Source organism: Arachis ipaensis, chromosome B02 (genome assembly GCF_000816755.2).
Source record: "Arachis ipaensis cultivar K30076 chromosome B02, Araip1.1, whole genome shotgun sequence".
Taxonomy (NCBI): Eukaryota; Viridiplantae; Streptophyta; class Magnoliopsida; order Fabales; family Fabaceae; genus Arachis; species Arachis ipaensis.
In genome coordinates this window covers 75,027,006-75,040,740 of record NC_029786.2, presented here as the reverse complement: position 1 = coordinate 75,040,740, position 13,735 = coordinate 75,027,006, and the positions used below count along the sequence as shown (strand labels likewise).

The 13,735-nt window shown below is 34.2% G+C and overlaps 1 protein-coding gene across 1 annotated transcript; it reads left to right on the top strand.

Moving 5' to 3' along the window:
• On the top strand, positions 1,387 to 4,315 carry LOC107625442 (1-aminocyclopropane-1-carboxylate oxidase homolog 1). Its single transcript, XM_016328074.2, has 3 exons — positions 1,387 to 2,038; positions 2,851 to 3,172; positions 3,868 to 4,315. The coding sequence occupies exons 1-3, from the start codon at positions 1,479 to 1,481 to the stop codon at positions 4,117 to 4,119; spliced, it is 1,134 nt and encodes a 377-aa protein (XP_016183560.1). The 5' UTR covers positions 1,387 to 1,478; the 3' UTR covers positions 4,120 to 4,315.

Here is a 13,735-nt window from a genome sequence, read left to right as displayed (position 1 = left end):
TAAAAAAAAATTGATGCAGGAACCCAAATAAAAGAAAAAAAAAATATAGAAATTCAATTAAAAAAATTTGGTACAAGAACTTAAAAGAAAAAAAACTGATACGGAAATAAAAGGATAAACAAGACAAGAATTGAGATTGAATAAGAAGATACATTGAAATTGAAATCGAAATAAAAAGGATAAATTGAAATTGAATACAAGAGAATCACTCTACTTTCTACCCAATTTCTTGATGCAACAAGAAAGGGACTCCTCAACCTAACTTGTCAACGCCATAGTTTGGGAATTGATTCGAAGGGACTCCTCAACCTTCTAACCAATTTCCTGATGCAACAAGAGAGGGACTTCTCAACCTCAGTTGTCCACACCATGGTTTTATCATGAAACCAAAAATGGGTTTTAAACCTCTAAAAATTCTATACTACGACTACAATAGCTAAGGAGGTATTTATAACCTCTTATTAGGTTAAAACAAAGAAAAACCCTAAAATCCATAAACATGAGGCCCAATCTAGTAATTAAATAAACAAAATCAAAATACATTAAATTAAAATATTCTAAAAATGTAAACTAATATCTTCTAAATAATATTTAAACTCTTCATATCACAAACATTTGAAGCACGCATAAAAAATACAAAGACCTAATTAAAATTTCGTAAAACTATAAAAACTAACAGAATAATTAAACCATCAATTAATAATGCATACAAAAATGGCCAAATTTTTCAAGTGTTTAGTGCAAATAGCAAGTTAATTAACTTCAATTATTTTCGTTTAACCTCACATATGGAAACGAAAAACAGAAAATCAATTCATAAAACAGAAAATCAATTCATAAAGTTGTGACAAGAGCAATAAAAGAAGAACCACGCGTCACTTTTCAAACTAGACATGTATGACTCATAGCATGTTTTTTTCTTCGGTCTATATAGAATTTTTTGGAATTTGAATCTTTTAAATTTTTAGCTTTCACTTTAAAAGATAAAATATAATTTCTAATTTTTAAATAATTTTTTTAATTTTATCTATAAAATAAATAGTAAAAGATTATACTTTACCCTTTAAAATAAAATTTAAAATTTAAAGGATACAAATCCAATTTTTTGCAGTGAAATAGTTATCCTAAACTACTTGCACTACTCACTAAACTAAATCCATAATTTCTTTATATATGATGAAAATTAAGTGGAGCAAAAAATCTAACCCCGCCGTGTAGTTGGACGAGTTTTCATCTTAAGTTTAAGAGTTTAGGTTGGTTCAATATCGAACTTTTGTCACCTGTGTTAAAAAGTCAATGGTTTGCCGCTATATCTGTCTTCATACCATGGATGTGGCCATAAAATATTTTTTTCTAATTGAAAGCCTCTATCCGCGAGGCCCGCCACACAATATAAAAATTGTTCTTCTCTTAGCTTCTTTTGTAGGATAAACTCTATAAAGAAAGTAAGAAAACACTAATAAGTAATAAGGAGATCCATGGAGGTTTCTTACACTGATCAAGAAGTTACAGTAGGAACAGTGAAGCTCAGTTCTAACAGACTCAACGACCTCAAATCATTCGATGAAACAAAAACTGGCGTCAAGGGTCTTGTTGACAAAGGCCTTACAAAGATTCCATCACTCTTCCATCACCAACATGATAATACGAAATCTCACAAAGCCGCAGATTTATGCAACTCAGAACATACAATTCCAGTTATAGACCTTGAAGATGTTGTTGTTACCAAAGATCCAAGCAAACGCGAAGGAGTTGTTTCAAGGATAAGGGAAGCTTGTAAGACATGGGGTTTCTTTCAAGTGGTGAATCATGGCATCCCTGAGAGTGTTCTTGAGGAGATGAAAGATGGGGTTAGAAGGTTCTTCGAACAAGACGATGAAGTGAAGAAAAAGTTTTATACACGTGACCAAAATAGGTCGTTTATTTATAACAGTAATTTTGATTTATATAGTTCACCAGCACTTAATTGGAGAGATACTTTTATGTGTTATCTTGCTCCTGATAATCCTAAACCAGTGGAATTGCCAGTAGTATGCAGGTATGTTCTAATTGCACTAGCTTTCACTTATATTACTAGATTAAACTAGACTTCCTTAAGTTGTTCTGTTTGGCTTAGTTTCGAACAGAGATAGTTAGGATGAGATAGGATATATTTGTGACATCAATAAGTGTTTAGATATTAATATAGAATACAGAATATATATTAAAAATAAATTAAATAATATATATTTATATACATACATGATAATAGATTTGATAGCTAATTTTTAATTTATTGATAATATTTTTGTTGTGACATTATATTTCATTAGTATCATCATGTCTTTTCTTTTTCTCTATGTCTCATCATGTTTTTTCCCCCTTTCTGTATTAGTCTTATTGGCTTATTGAACATTTTCTTTACATTTTTGTATCTATGTATTTGTGTTTTTGAAACAACTATAGATAGAAAAACTTTATTTCGGTGGTAGATCTTCTTAAAAAGAAGTTAGAGTATGTGTTTTTATTTTTGGAATTTTGTGAATTAAAAACAAATCAAAAAGTAAAAAAATATTATTTTTTGTTTTTGCTTTCTTACAATTTTTTTTTTAAATACAAACCAAGCATATTTCAACAATTTTTTTGTGATATTTTGATTATAAATTTTAAAAAAGAATAGCATATTAATAAAAGAGCTTGAATACAAGTTATATCAACTAACACTTCAACTAATCCAAATATATTTACGTTATAAAATTCATTGCAAATATAGTTACGTTACACAATGAACAAAGACACAAATTTAAATCCTGTATTTTCTACCAGAGAACATATATTTACTTGGTAATACTAATTTGAATCTTCTTGTAGGGATATCCTTCTTGAATATGGGACTAATATTATGAAATTTGGGATTGCACTCTTTGAATTACTATCAGAAGCTCTTGGTTTGCATTCAAACTATTTAAGAGACATAGGTTGCACTTATGGACGTATTTTGCTTTGTCATTACTACCCTGCATGTCCTGAACCAGAACTAACTTTGGGAACCACCAAGCATTCTGATAACGACTTTATCACGGTGCTTCTCCAAGACCATATTGGCGGCCTTCAAGTCCTTCATGAGGATAAGTGGATCGATATACCGCCGGTACCAGGGGCTCTAGTGATCAATATTGGTGATCTTTTGCAGGCAAGTTTTCTTACTAATATTTTTATGTCTATAGTTTCATTGATAACAAAAGTTTTGTTGTTGAGAAGAAAAGGGTTAATTGTTAAATGATTCTTGAAAGATTGTGTATTCATCAATTTAATACTTGAAAGATCAAATTAATCTTTGAAAGATACCATGATAAATCAAATTGATCCCTTTACTAATTAGATAATGACGTATCACAAAATGATTGTATCATATGTCAACATCTTATTAATTATAGGACCAATTTAATTTACAGTTGTATCATCCAAAACCAATTTGAGGCATTGATCTTTGAAGAACTAAAATAATGCATACTTTATTTTTTAAGGACTATTTTCACTATTAAACTTATTTTGCATACTAATCATATACATTAATTTAGAATGGCTACCAATAACTGCTCTTGCTGAATTTCCATACTAAATTTAAAAGTATAATCCATGCAATTAATTTAAAAAGGTTTCAACCAAGATCCTATAATGTATTAAGTTTATTTAATTTTAGATGAAAACAAAGATTTTATTAAAAACTTTTGTACACTGGAAAATCTGACTAGGAAGTTAGTAATTATAAAAATTTCATACGAATTTTCACCCTAGAGAACTTGTTCTTAAGCAAATTTTGCAAATTAAAATGAGCTTATCTAGAGTTGCTAATTCTACAATTTTATTATTTTTCTTGAAGTGCAGCTTATAACAAATGATATATTTAAGAGTGTTGAACATAGAGTACTGGCAAATCTCATTGGTCCAAGAATATCTGTTGCAAGCTTTTTCTGCTCAGGTATGAGATCATCATCAAAGCTTTATGGTCCTATAAAAGAACTGTTATCCGAAGACAATCCTGCAAAATACAGAAACACTACGATGGAGGAGTATGTAGCATACTATAATGCCAAAGGTCTTGATGGAACCACTGCTCTTGAACATTTTAGAGTTTGACTAGAAAAATTTGAAACTGGGGTTAGTTTAATAATCATGTTGGTAGTGACATGTATCAAATAAAATTTAAGGTATATCCCAAAGTCACATAATTTGTAATTTTAATTGAGATTTAGTTATATATAAGTTGAGGCCAATTATATGATACAGATGTGAGGTAAAGATATTCTCTTTAAATGAATGAGGTATTAACACCTGGATATTTGTTTTTGTGGAGACTGCAAGCTTGCCAGTAGATGTAGCTTGTCGGATGTGACTTTAGGTGTAGCCGTATAGGTGTATTCTTGTGAGCCGATCTAATGCAAACAGGTACTTAGGTGGTGGGCTGTGTTTTGATGTTTGAAGAATAAACCATAGTTACATAAGTGTGGGTTTATTAATGGATTGGTCAAGCATAATTTTTGGCATCTATTTTAGATCTACCAATATGTATTTAAGTATTTATACGTGAATTAAATGTGAAAATCGTTAGGATTAAAAGCTTAGTTTTTTCTCCCAAATAGTTAATATATTTTATATTATTATTTTTTATTTTAAATAATAAAATAATTACTGTTTTATATAAAAAATAATTATTAAAAAATATTTTAATCAAATAGAATAAAGTGTATGTTATTTAACTCTAGCATAAAAAAAGAGTGAACGTTTTAGAAATGGCCTAAATTAAGCCACACATGTATCTTTTTATTTGTTTTTACCAAAGATAGGGAGACTCGAACCCGCAACCTCTAGGTAAGTATGAGGAGACTATGCCATTTGAGCTATCACTCTAGAATTTTAAGAGAAAAAAGAAAAAGCTACGGTGCCCCAACTCTGAAGTTTAGTCATCCGCTCTGTTAGGATTTGGTAGGGAATCCTAATTTGTGTGATACATTCATCGAGTCTGTTTGGACTCGAATGCAACTCTGGGGATTACCAGAGCAATGCCAAAATCAAGGACTAGGTAGGAGAGTCAAAGAGTCAATGGGAAGTGACATAGAGGCTGGTTTGTTTAATTTTAAAGGGAAGGAAGAGAGGTTGCTAAAAGTTAAAGTATTATTAGACATATCAAAGTCCCTGCGTAAAACCCTAAAAATTGCAGGGAGAAATCAGAAGGTCATTGAGGTTCAGCCAAAGTACGAAAAGATTGGTAATTTTTGCTATTACTGTGGCTTCCTTAGATATGAAAACAAAGTATGCAAACAGTACTTAGAGGACTTTGCGACTGGAAAGACAACAGAGGAGAAATGGGGGGCAATGGTTACGGGCAGAGTGGGTTGGGAGAAAAATCAAAGAGCAGAAGAAGAATCAATACCCCAACAGATTTTCAGCAGCGAAGAAAAGGAAGACAGTAAATAAGAAGTCAACTCCAGTCAACATAAACCGAGTCTTTGCAAGTTTATCGGTGGATGAGAGCAATACACAAAAGCCAGAAGAAGATAAGAAAGTTCAAAGCAACCAGAAAGGAACTTGGGTAGAAGAGGAAGTAGCCAAAAGTGAGAGAGTATTGGAGGCAAAGAGAAAGGAGAGAAACTTCCAGCAGATCTCGGATAATACAAATAATTCAGGAAGCCTCCCTAATTTTGGTTCTATGGAGAGGCTAAAAGGAAGAGATGTAAGGAAGAAGATAAAACTGAAAAAACTAGCATGGAAGGGAGGAGAAGTTAGTCCTATCACTGGAGTTAAGAGAGGGCTTGAGGAGATAAAAGAAGCAGATAGAAGAAAGAGGTAATGTCAGAAAGAAACTACATCAATTGAGATAGGGGAAGGTGCTACCCTACAATGGGCACCCCAGGAGGGATGAAGATGTTGACGTGGAACTGTTGGGGTTTGGAAAAACCCCTGACAGTTCACAACATCAAAGGGATTATTAAATCTCAAAGGGATGAAGATGATTTGGACCTGAATGTGGGGCTTAGACGCCTTCAGTGCAATGTATGACGTCTTCTCATGGAGGGATGAAGCCGTCTGAGTTTTTCGTGAAGAGGTGTGCGTGGGATGGTACCTACAAGGGACTCGAATGTTTAAATAAGCAACGGTTTTTGGCAGGTTTTATATAGATTAGAGTTGAGAAATTCCTAAGATGAAAATGAAAGTTAAATAATTGGATAAATAACCTAGTGACCACTTTTATAACATTCTCTTCTATTCTGGTGGGTAGTTTTAACATAAGAGCAAAGCATATATAATACATGAAATAAAATAAAAAAAGGAAAATAGTAATTTAAGTTTAACCATATAACGGAGGTAATTACTATTTAACATTTTTTATGTTTTTCTTTTTTAAGATGATTATTTTTTTTATTTTTAAAATATTTAAATAATATTTTGTTTTTATTATTTATTTTTCTATATTTGAAAAATATATATTTCATATTATTTATTCAATACAAAATAAGTATTTTTAAAAAATAAAAGATCTTATGACAATTATTTTTATGCTGAAATTGTGCTTAAGTGTAAAAACATGCTTTTTAGGCCCTTAAATTAGTGATTTTAATCCACTTTAATTCCATTCGATGCCTTGATGTGTTTGTTGAGTGATTTCAGGTTCATAAGACAAGTATTGGATGGAAGAAGTGAGGAGAAAAGCATGCAAAGTGGGAGAACTCATGAAGAAATGAAGGAACCGTAAAGCTGTCAAGCCTGACCTCTTCGCACTCAATCGACCATAACTTGAGCTACAGAGATCCAAATGAGGCGGTTCTAGTTGCGTTGGAAAACTAACATCTGGGGCTTCGAAATGATATAAATTTTGCCATATGTTGCTTTGCGTTCAGGGGCGCGCACGCGCCATGTACGCGTGCGCGCCGATTCTGCCCGAGGGTCCACTTTAATGAAATGCCCCCAGCGATTTTGCAGCTCATTTTGGGCCCAATCCAACCCATTTCTGATGCTATTGAACCCAAGGATTGAAGGGGGAATGAACCAAGGGAGTCATAATTTAGTTTTCATCATGTTTTAGAGTAGAATTCTAAAGAGAGAGGCTCTTTCCTCTCTCTAGATTTAGGATAGAAATTAGGGTAAAGTTAGGTTAAACGCTCTCAAATTTCTCTTTCAATTCTTGTTTTGATTTAATTTTTCTTCTTAATTTCTTGTATTACATCTTTTCTCTTTTAGTTTTACTTGTTCATTTCCTTCATTTTGTTACTTTTATGCTTATGAATCCTTGTTGGATCTTAATTTTCTTTAATGCAAATTTATGTTTCATGTCTCTTTTATGTTGATTTTGATTGTTATTGTTGATTTTTTGCTATTGATAGTTATGGGTTTCCTTTAATTCTTGCATTTTATTATGTTTACTTTTCTTGCATTCTAGGTGTTTGATAAAATGCTTCCTCTAGTTTTTGAGTAGTTTTCTTGACTCTTGGCCTAGGCTAAGGGAATTGAGTGACCTTGAGTCATTGGGTCTCAATGAATTGGTGATTTGAGAATCCTTGGTGATCAATTTGATACTCATTGACGCCAACCCACTACTAATCTAATTAGTAGGTAGGTTGGGACTTATGGGTTGATGTGATCAAGCCTATTTGACGTACTTCAAGCCTAGAAGTAGATATTACGTACTTAAGGCTTTGGAAGTAGACTTAATAGGTTGGCCTCTCATAATTATCAATATATGGTTTGTAGACAAGGATGGTGATCTCAATTACCTATGTCTAGCCAAGAGTTCTTTCCATTTATTTTATTAGTTCTTGTCATTTTACCTTCTTGTCATTTATTTTTCTTGCAATTTATATTTTCTTGTCCCTATATAAAATCAAAAACCCCCTTACCCCTTCATAGCCAATAAGCATACACTTCATTGCAATTCCTTGTGAGACGACCCTGAGTCTAAATACTCCGGTTATTTCTTATTTGGGGTTTGTTCTTTGTGACAACCAAAATTTTTGCATGAAAGGATTCTTGATTGGTTTGGAAACTATACTTCACAACGAGACTCCATTAGATAAATTCTAAACCGTCAAGAATTCGATCATCAAAATGGCGCCGTTGCCGGGGAGTTGCAATGGTGTTACATTATTGGCTATTGTGAATATTTTGAATATGCTTGCCTTTTGCTTATTTGTTAGTTTTTGTTAGCTTTAGGACTTTGCTGCTTATTTTTGTTAGCTTTTGTTTTTGTTTGCTATCATGAATTTTCACTCCGTTGGCTATGAGTTTGGCTCAAATTATGTTGTAGGTAATGGACGCTACAATGAGGATGTGCATCAAGGATGGAGCAATCAAAGATGGGAGGAGCCTCAAGGGATTGATCAACCTTATTGGCAACAACCCCCTCCGGATTCTTATGGGTATAATTCTAATCCTAATGCATATCAATCTAATGGATGTGGTGACCTGATGCGGTATTTATAGCCCACTAACTTACCGGCAAGTGCACCGGATCGTACCAAGTAATACCTTACGTGAGTAAGGGTCGATCCCACGAGGATTGATGGACCAAGCAACAATAGTGTTTGATAGGCGTAGTTAGACAAATAAAAATTGGTGTTGAGATGCAGTATAAAAGACATTAAACAATATAAAAAATATTAAAGATAAGCAGAAAAATAAGTTGGGAATAAAATATAGAGAAGATAGTTAAGGTTTCAGAGTTATCTATTTTTCCGGATTAATTTTTTTCTTACTAACTATTTTAATCATGTAGGATTTAATTTATGGCAAACTATATGTGACTAGACCCTAATTCCTTAGACCTTCCTAGTCTCCTCTAAAATTCATTAACTGTCAATTCCTTGGTCAATTAATTCCAATTAGAGGGTGATAATCAAATTCCAGTTTATATGCCACAAAAACTCTAATTACCCAAATTACCGACAAGTGCACCGGGTCGTACCAAGTAATACCTTACGTGAGTAAGGGTTGATCCCACGAGGATTGATGGACCAAGCAACAATAGTGTTTGATAGGCTTAGACAAACAAAAATTGGTGTTGAGATGCAGTATAAAAGACATTAAACAATAAAAAAAATATTAAAGATAGGCAGATAAATAAGTTGGGAATAAAATATGAAGAAGATAGTTAAGGTTTCAGAGTTATCTATTTTTCCGGATTAATTTTTTTTCTTACTAACTATTTTAATCATGTAGGATTTAATTTATGGCAAACTATATGTGACTAGACCCTAATTCTTTAGACCTTCCTAGTCTCCTCTAAAATTCATTAACTGCCAATTCCTTGGTAAATTAATTCCAATTAGAGGATGATAATCAAATTCCAGTTTATATGCCACAAAAACTCTAATTACTAAAAAATAAAAGGATTATATGTCACGTATCCCGTTAAGTCCAAATAATTAAAATTTAGGAGAATATATTTTCAAGCTGTTGTTCAAGTAAAGAGCTTTTCCAAGTTTTACAGGAACTCAAATAGAAAAAAGGGTCATACTTCCGTTCCACCCAAATTCATAAAATAAAGAGCGAAAATAATTCTTAAATTGTAAATCCATACATAAATTAAAATAGAAAAAATAATAAAATCAATCCATAGAAATAGACAGAGCTCCTAACCTTAACAATGGAGGATTAGTTGCTCATAATTGAGAGGGAAAATAAAGATTGTAAATTGGGATGGAATGGGATCCTCCCCAGGACCTCTCTACCAAGGAAGGAAAGCTTCCTCCCTTTTTATAACTAATCCTAATAAATTTAAAATCTAATATCTAAAACTAAAAATTAAAAAAATATCTTTTCCTAATTTAAGATTTGAATTTAAATTTGAATTAATTAACAGATCTTCAGTTGATGAGTGGGGACCACTTGTTCTGTCCATTCTGCAGCTTTTAATCTGTATTTTCTGGGCTGAAAATTTAGTTAACACAGCCCAGAAATCGCCCCCAGCATTTTCTGTCAATTCTGCAGATCGCTCATGTGACGCGTCCGCGTCGTCCACGCGTTCGCATCATTTGTGCAGATTCCAGTCCACGCGATCGCGTCAGGGACGCGATCTCGTCATTACAATTTCCTCCATTCCGCGCGGTCGCGTGAGCCATGCGTCCGCGTCGGTATTCGCTTGTCATCTCCTTGGCTTCTTCTCTTTCTCTGCAGAAATTCCATCAAATTCTGCCAAATGCTACCTAAAATAAATAAAATTGCACAAAACTCAAAATATCATCCATAGTGGCTAAAATATAATTAATTCTTAATTAAACTCAACAAATTAGATGCAAATTCACTAGGAAAAGATAGACAAGATGCTAACGCATCACAACACCAAACTTAAACTGTTGCTTTTCCTCAAGCAACTAACACTAATATAAGCTTAGGATGTGAATGAGAATGAGAGTTTGATTAAGCTCATGTCTCTTCTTATAGTGGGGTTTACAACTGCAATCCTGAATAGTTTTGGCATCTCACTTTATCCTTTGAAGTTCAGAATGATTGGCATCCATAGGAACTCAGACTTCAGATAGTGTTATTGATTCTCCTAGTTCGGTATGTTGATTCTTGAACACAGCTACTTTATGAGTCTTGGCTGTGACCCTAAGTATTTTGTTTTCCAGTATTACCACCGGATACATAAATTCCACAGACACATAACTGGGTGAACCTTTTCAGATTGTGACTCAGCTTTGCTAGAGTCCCCAGTTAGAGGTGCCCAGAGTTCTTAAGCACACTCTTTTTGCTTTGGATCACGACTTTAACCGCTCAGTCTCAAGCTTTTCACTTGACACCTTCACGCCACAAGTACATGGTTAGGGACAGCTTGATTTAGCCGCTTAGGCCAGGATTTTATTCCTTAGGGCCCTCCTATCCATTAATGCTCAAAGCCTTGGATCCTTTTTACCCTTGCCTTTTAGTTTAAAGGGTTATTGGCTTTTTTCTGCTTGCTTTTCTTTTCTTTTCTCTTTTTTTTTCCGCAAGCTTTGTGTTTTTCACTGCTTTTTCTTGCTTCAAGAATCAATTTTATGATTTTTCAGATTATCAATAACATTTTTCTTTTTCATCATTCTTTCAAGAGCCAACAATTTTTAACATTCATAAACTTCACTATCAAAAATATGCACTGTTCAAGCATGCATTCAGAGTCACAGAAAATACCACCTTTAAGTAAATAAGACTACTCTAAAAATTAAACTCAAATTCTCATGCACTACATCACTTCTTTTTCTTTTCTTTTTAGGTTCAAGTTCAGTGAGTGGTACATGAAACATCTTTTCAGCATTAAAGTAATTAAAAGAAAGCTAAACTAGTCCTAGGATTCTAACTAATAAAGGATCATGCAACAGACAAAGAAATATAGCAGAAAATCGGAACATAACATAGACAAAGAGGGGAGGAATAAAAAAAATGAAAGGAACTCAACCACCTTAATTATCCTAGCAATCGTTTATTCTTCAGGTTGTGCTCCTCAGTGAAGATGATTCGCCTCCCTTTTGGTGCCATAGGAATAAACAGAAAACCCTTAAGCAAAGCGTCAATACCAAACTTAAAGGTTTCCTTGTCCTCAAGCAAATAAGAACTAAAAATAGAGAAGAGACAAATGTTAAAATGAAAGAAAAAAATAAAAGGATAAGAGAATAAGAAAGAATTAGGATTGGGAGAGAGAGAAGAAAACTGGGCGGCGCAAGTGACGCGTTCGCGTCAATGACGCGATCGCGTGCGTCGCGCATTCTTCATAATGACGCGTTAGCGTTAGGCACGCGATCGCGTGGATGGCCATATGTGTAACTGACGCGAACGCGTCAATCACGCATCCACGTGACCAAATTTGTGCGTTTAGCACACTTCTTGCCCCAAGCTGGCACAACTCTCTGCCCAAACGCTCTTTTACGTCGAATTTGCAGGTCACGCGATCGCGTCGGTGACGCGATCGCGTGAATGACGAAAATCACAAACGACGCGAACGCGTGGGCCACGCGTCCGCGTGGGCTTGTTTGTGCGAAAGACTTCATTCTGGCGCCACTCCCGTGCAACTCTCTGTAACTTTTTATTTTTCTTGCACCCCTAGATGACGCGTACGCGTCAGCAATGATTTCGCGTCAGGTGCTCTTTTTTTTTTAGCTTGAGGTGTTCGGTTCCTATAATAAAATAGATGCATGATCAGAAAATTAGTAAGAACTTAATAAAAATCAACTAAGTAAGAAAACTACTATTACAAAAAACAACTAAGAATGAAAAAGAACGATCATACCACGGTGGGTTGTCTCCCACCAAGCACTTTTAGTTAAAGTCCTTAAGTTGGACATGTTGTGAGCTTCTTGTCATGGTGGCTTGTGATTGTACTGATCCAGGAATCTCCACCAATGTTTGTAATTCCAATGGCTACCGGGATCCCAAACTAGGCGCACAACGCCTTTGAGCAAGTTGAAGCAAGCGATAAAGCCCCAAGACTGTTGATTGTGGGAATGAATTCCAGGGTCCCAAACTTTGCTTTTACACCCGTCTTCTTGTATATCACCATTGTTTCCAACGGGTGGCAAGCAATCTGAATTCTCACAGAGACATCTAAACAGCCTTCTAGACCCATTCAAATTAGCTCTACACCAATTCTTGCACTTCAATTCGGAGCATGCAACCATATTGAGCCTTGCTTGATAACTCTTATCACTAACCATCTTCCTCTTACTCTTGATGCCACAAAGAGCTCTAAGTTGACCATCTGTCTCCAATAGTCCATATTCAAGTGGGAAAGTAAGGATTAAGGATAGGAATTTTACCCACTTGAATGTTGTATTGGATAGTGATGGCCTTGGAAGAGGTCTTGCAAGCTCTACTCCCTTGTGTTCTACTTTGAATTCTACCACCTCTTTGCAAGCTTCCTCAATTTCAACCTCTTCTTCTTGGTAGCTTTCTTTTAATTCAATCTCTTCTTCATTGCTTACCAAGGGCATGGGAGGTTGTGTTTCTTCCTCCTTTGTGGGTGCATCTTCCTCCTTTATTTTTGCATCTTCCTCTTCTTCTATGTGTGAGGATGGAAAGTTTTCTAAAGCACTGGAGTATAAACTCCTTTGATTGATTTCCTTACTTTCTTCCATAGGATCTTGCATTGTATCTTATGGGAAGGAATTTGCTTGTTCCTCTTCCTGGTACTTGATAATCGACTGCATATGCTTCTCTATATTTTTGACACTTGTCTTTATATCATGTAAGCATTCTTTCATGAGAAGCTCAAGATCTGATGGTATTTGATATGAATAAGAAGGAGGTGATGGTTCTTGATAAGTGTAAAAAGAGGATGGTTCTTGGTATGGATAGGGAGATAGTGGCTCTTGATATGGGTAGAAAGATGATGGTTCATGATACAGATAGAGAGGTGGTGGTTCTTAATATGAATATGGAGCACTGAGGTTTCTTTGGTTTTGACCTTGCCAACCAAAATTTGGGTAATTCCCCCATTCATAATGATATGAATCACTACTCGAGTGTGAGTAGTAACCCATATGATCTCTCTCCATTATTTTTCCTTAGCACAAAACACCAAAAAGGATTAAATGCACCATGTGGTAAACAGAAAAGTAGAGAAGAAAGAACAAAATTCTAAAAATTAAAATAAGAAGAATTAAAATAAAACTAACTAGGAAATACCAAACTTAATTTCAGAAATTAAGAATTTTTTTTGAAATAAATAAAAAAAAGAAATAAAATTAAAGTTAATAAAATATATAAAAAATATAATAATAATGAAAAAAAA

Bases quoted from the DNA above. Each gene is read 5' to 3' on its own strand.
- LOC107625442 (XM_016328074.2), top strand. From the start codon at position 1,479: ATGGAGGTTTCTTACACTGATCAAGAAGTTACAGTAGGAACAGTGAAG. The intron at 2,039-2,850 runs GTATGTTCTAAT...ATCTTCTTGTAG, and splicing joins GAATTGCCAGTAGTATGCAG to GGATATCCTTCTTGAATATG. The intron at 3,173-3,867 runs GCAAGTTTTCTT...CTTGAAGTGCAG, and splicing joins ATATTGGTGATCTTTTGCAG to CTTATAACAAATGATATATT.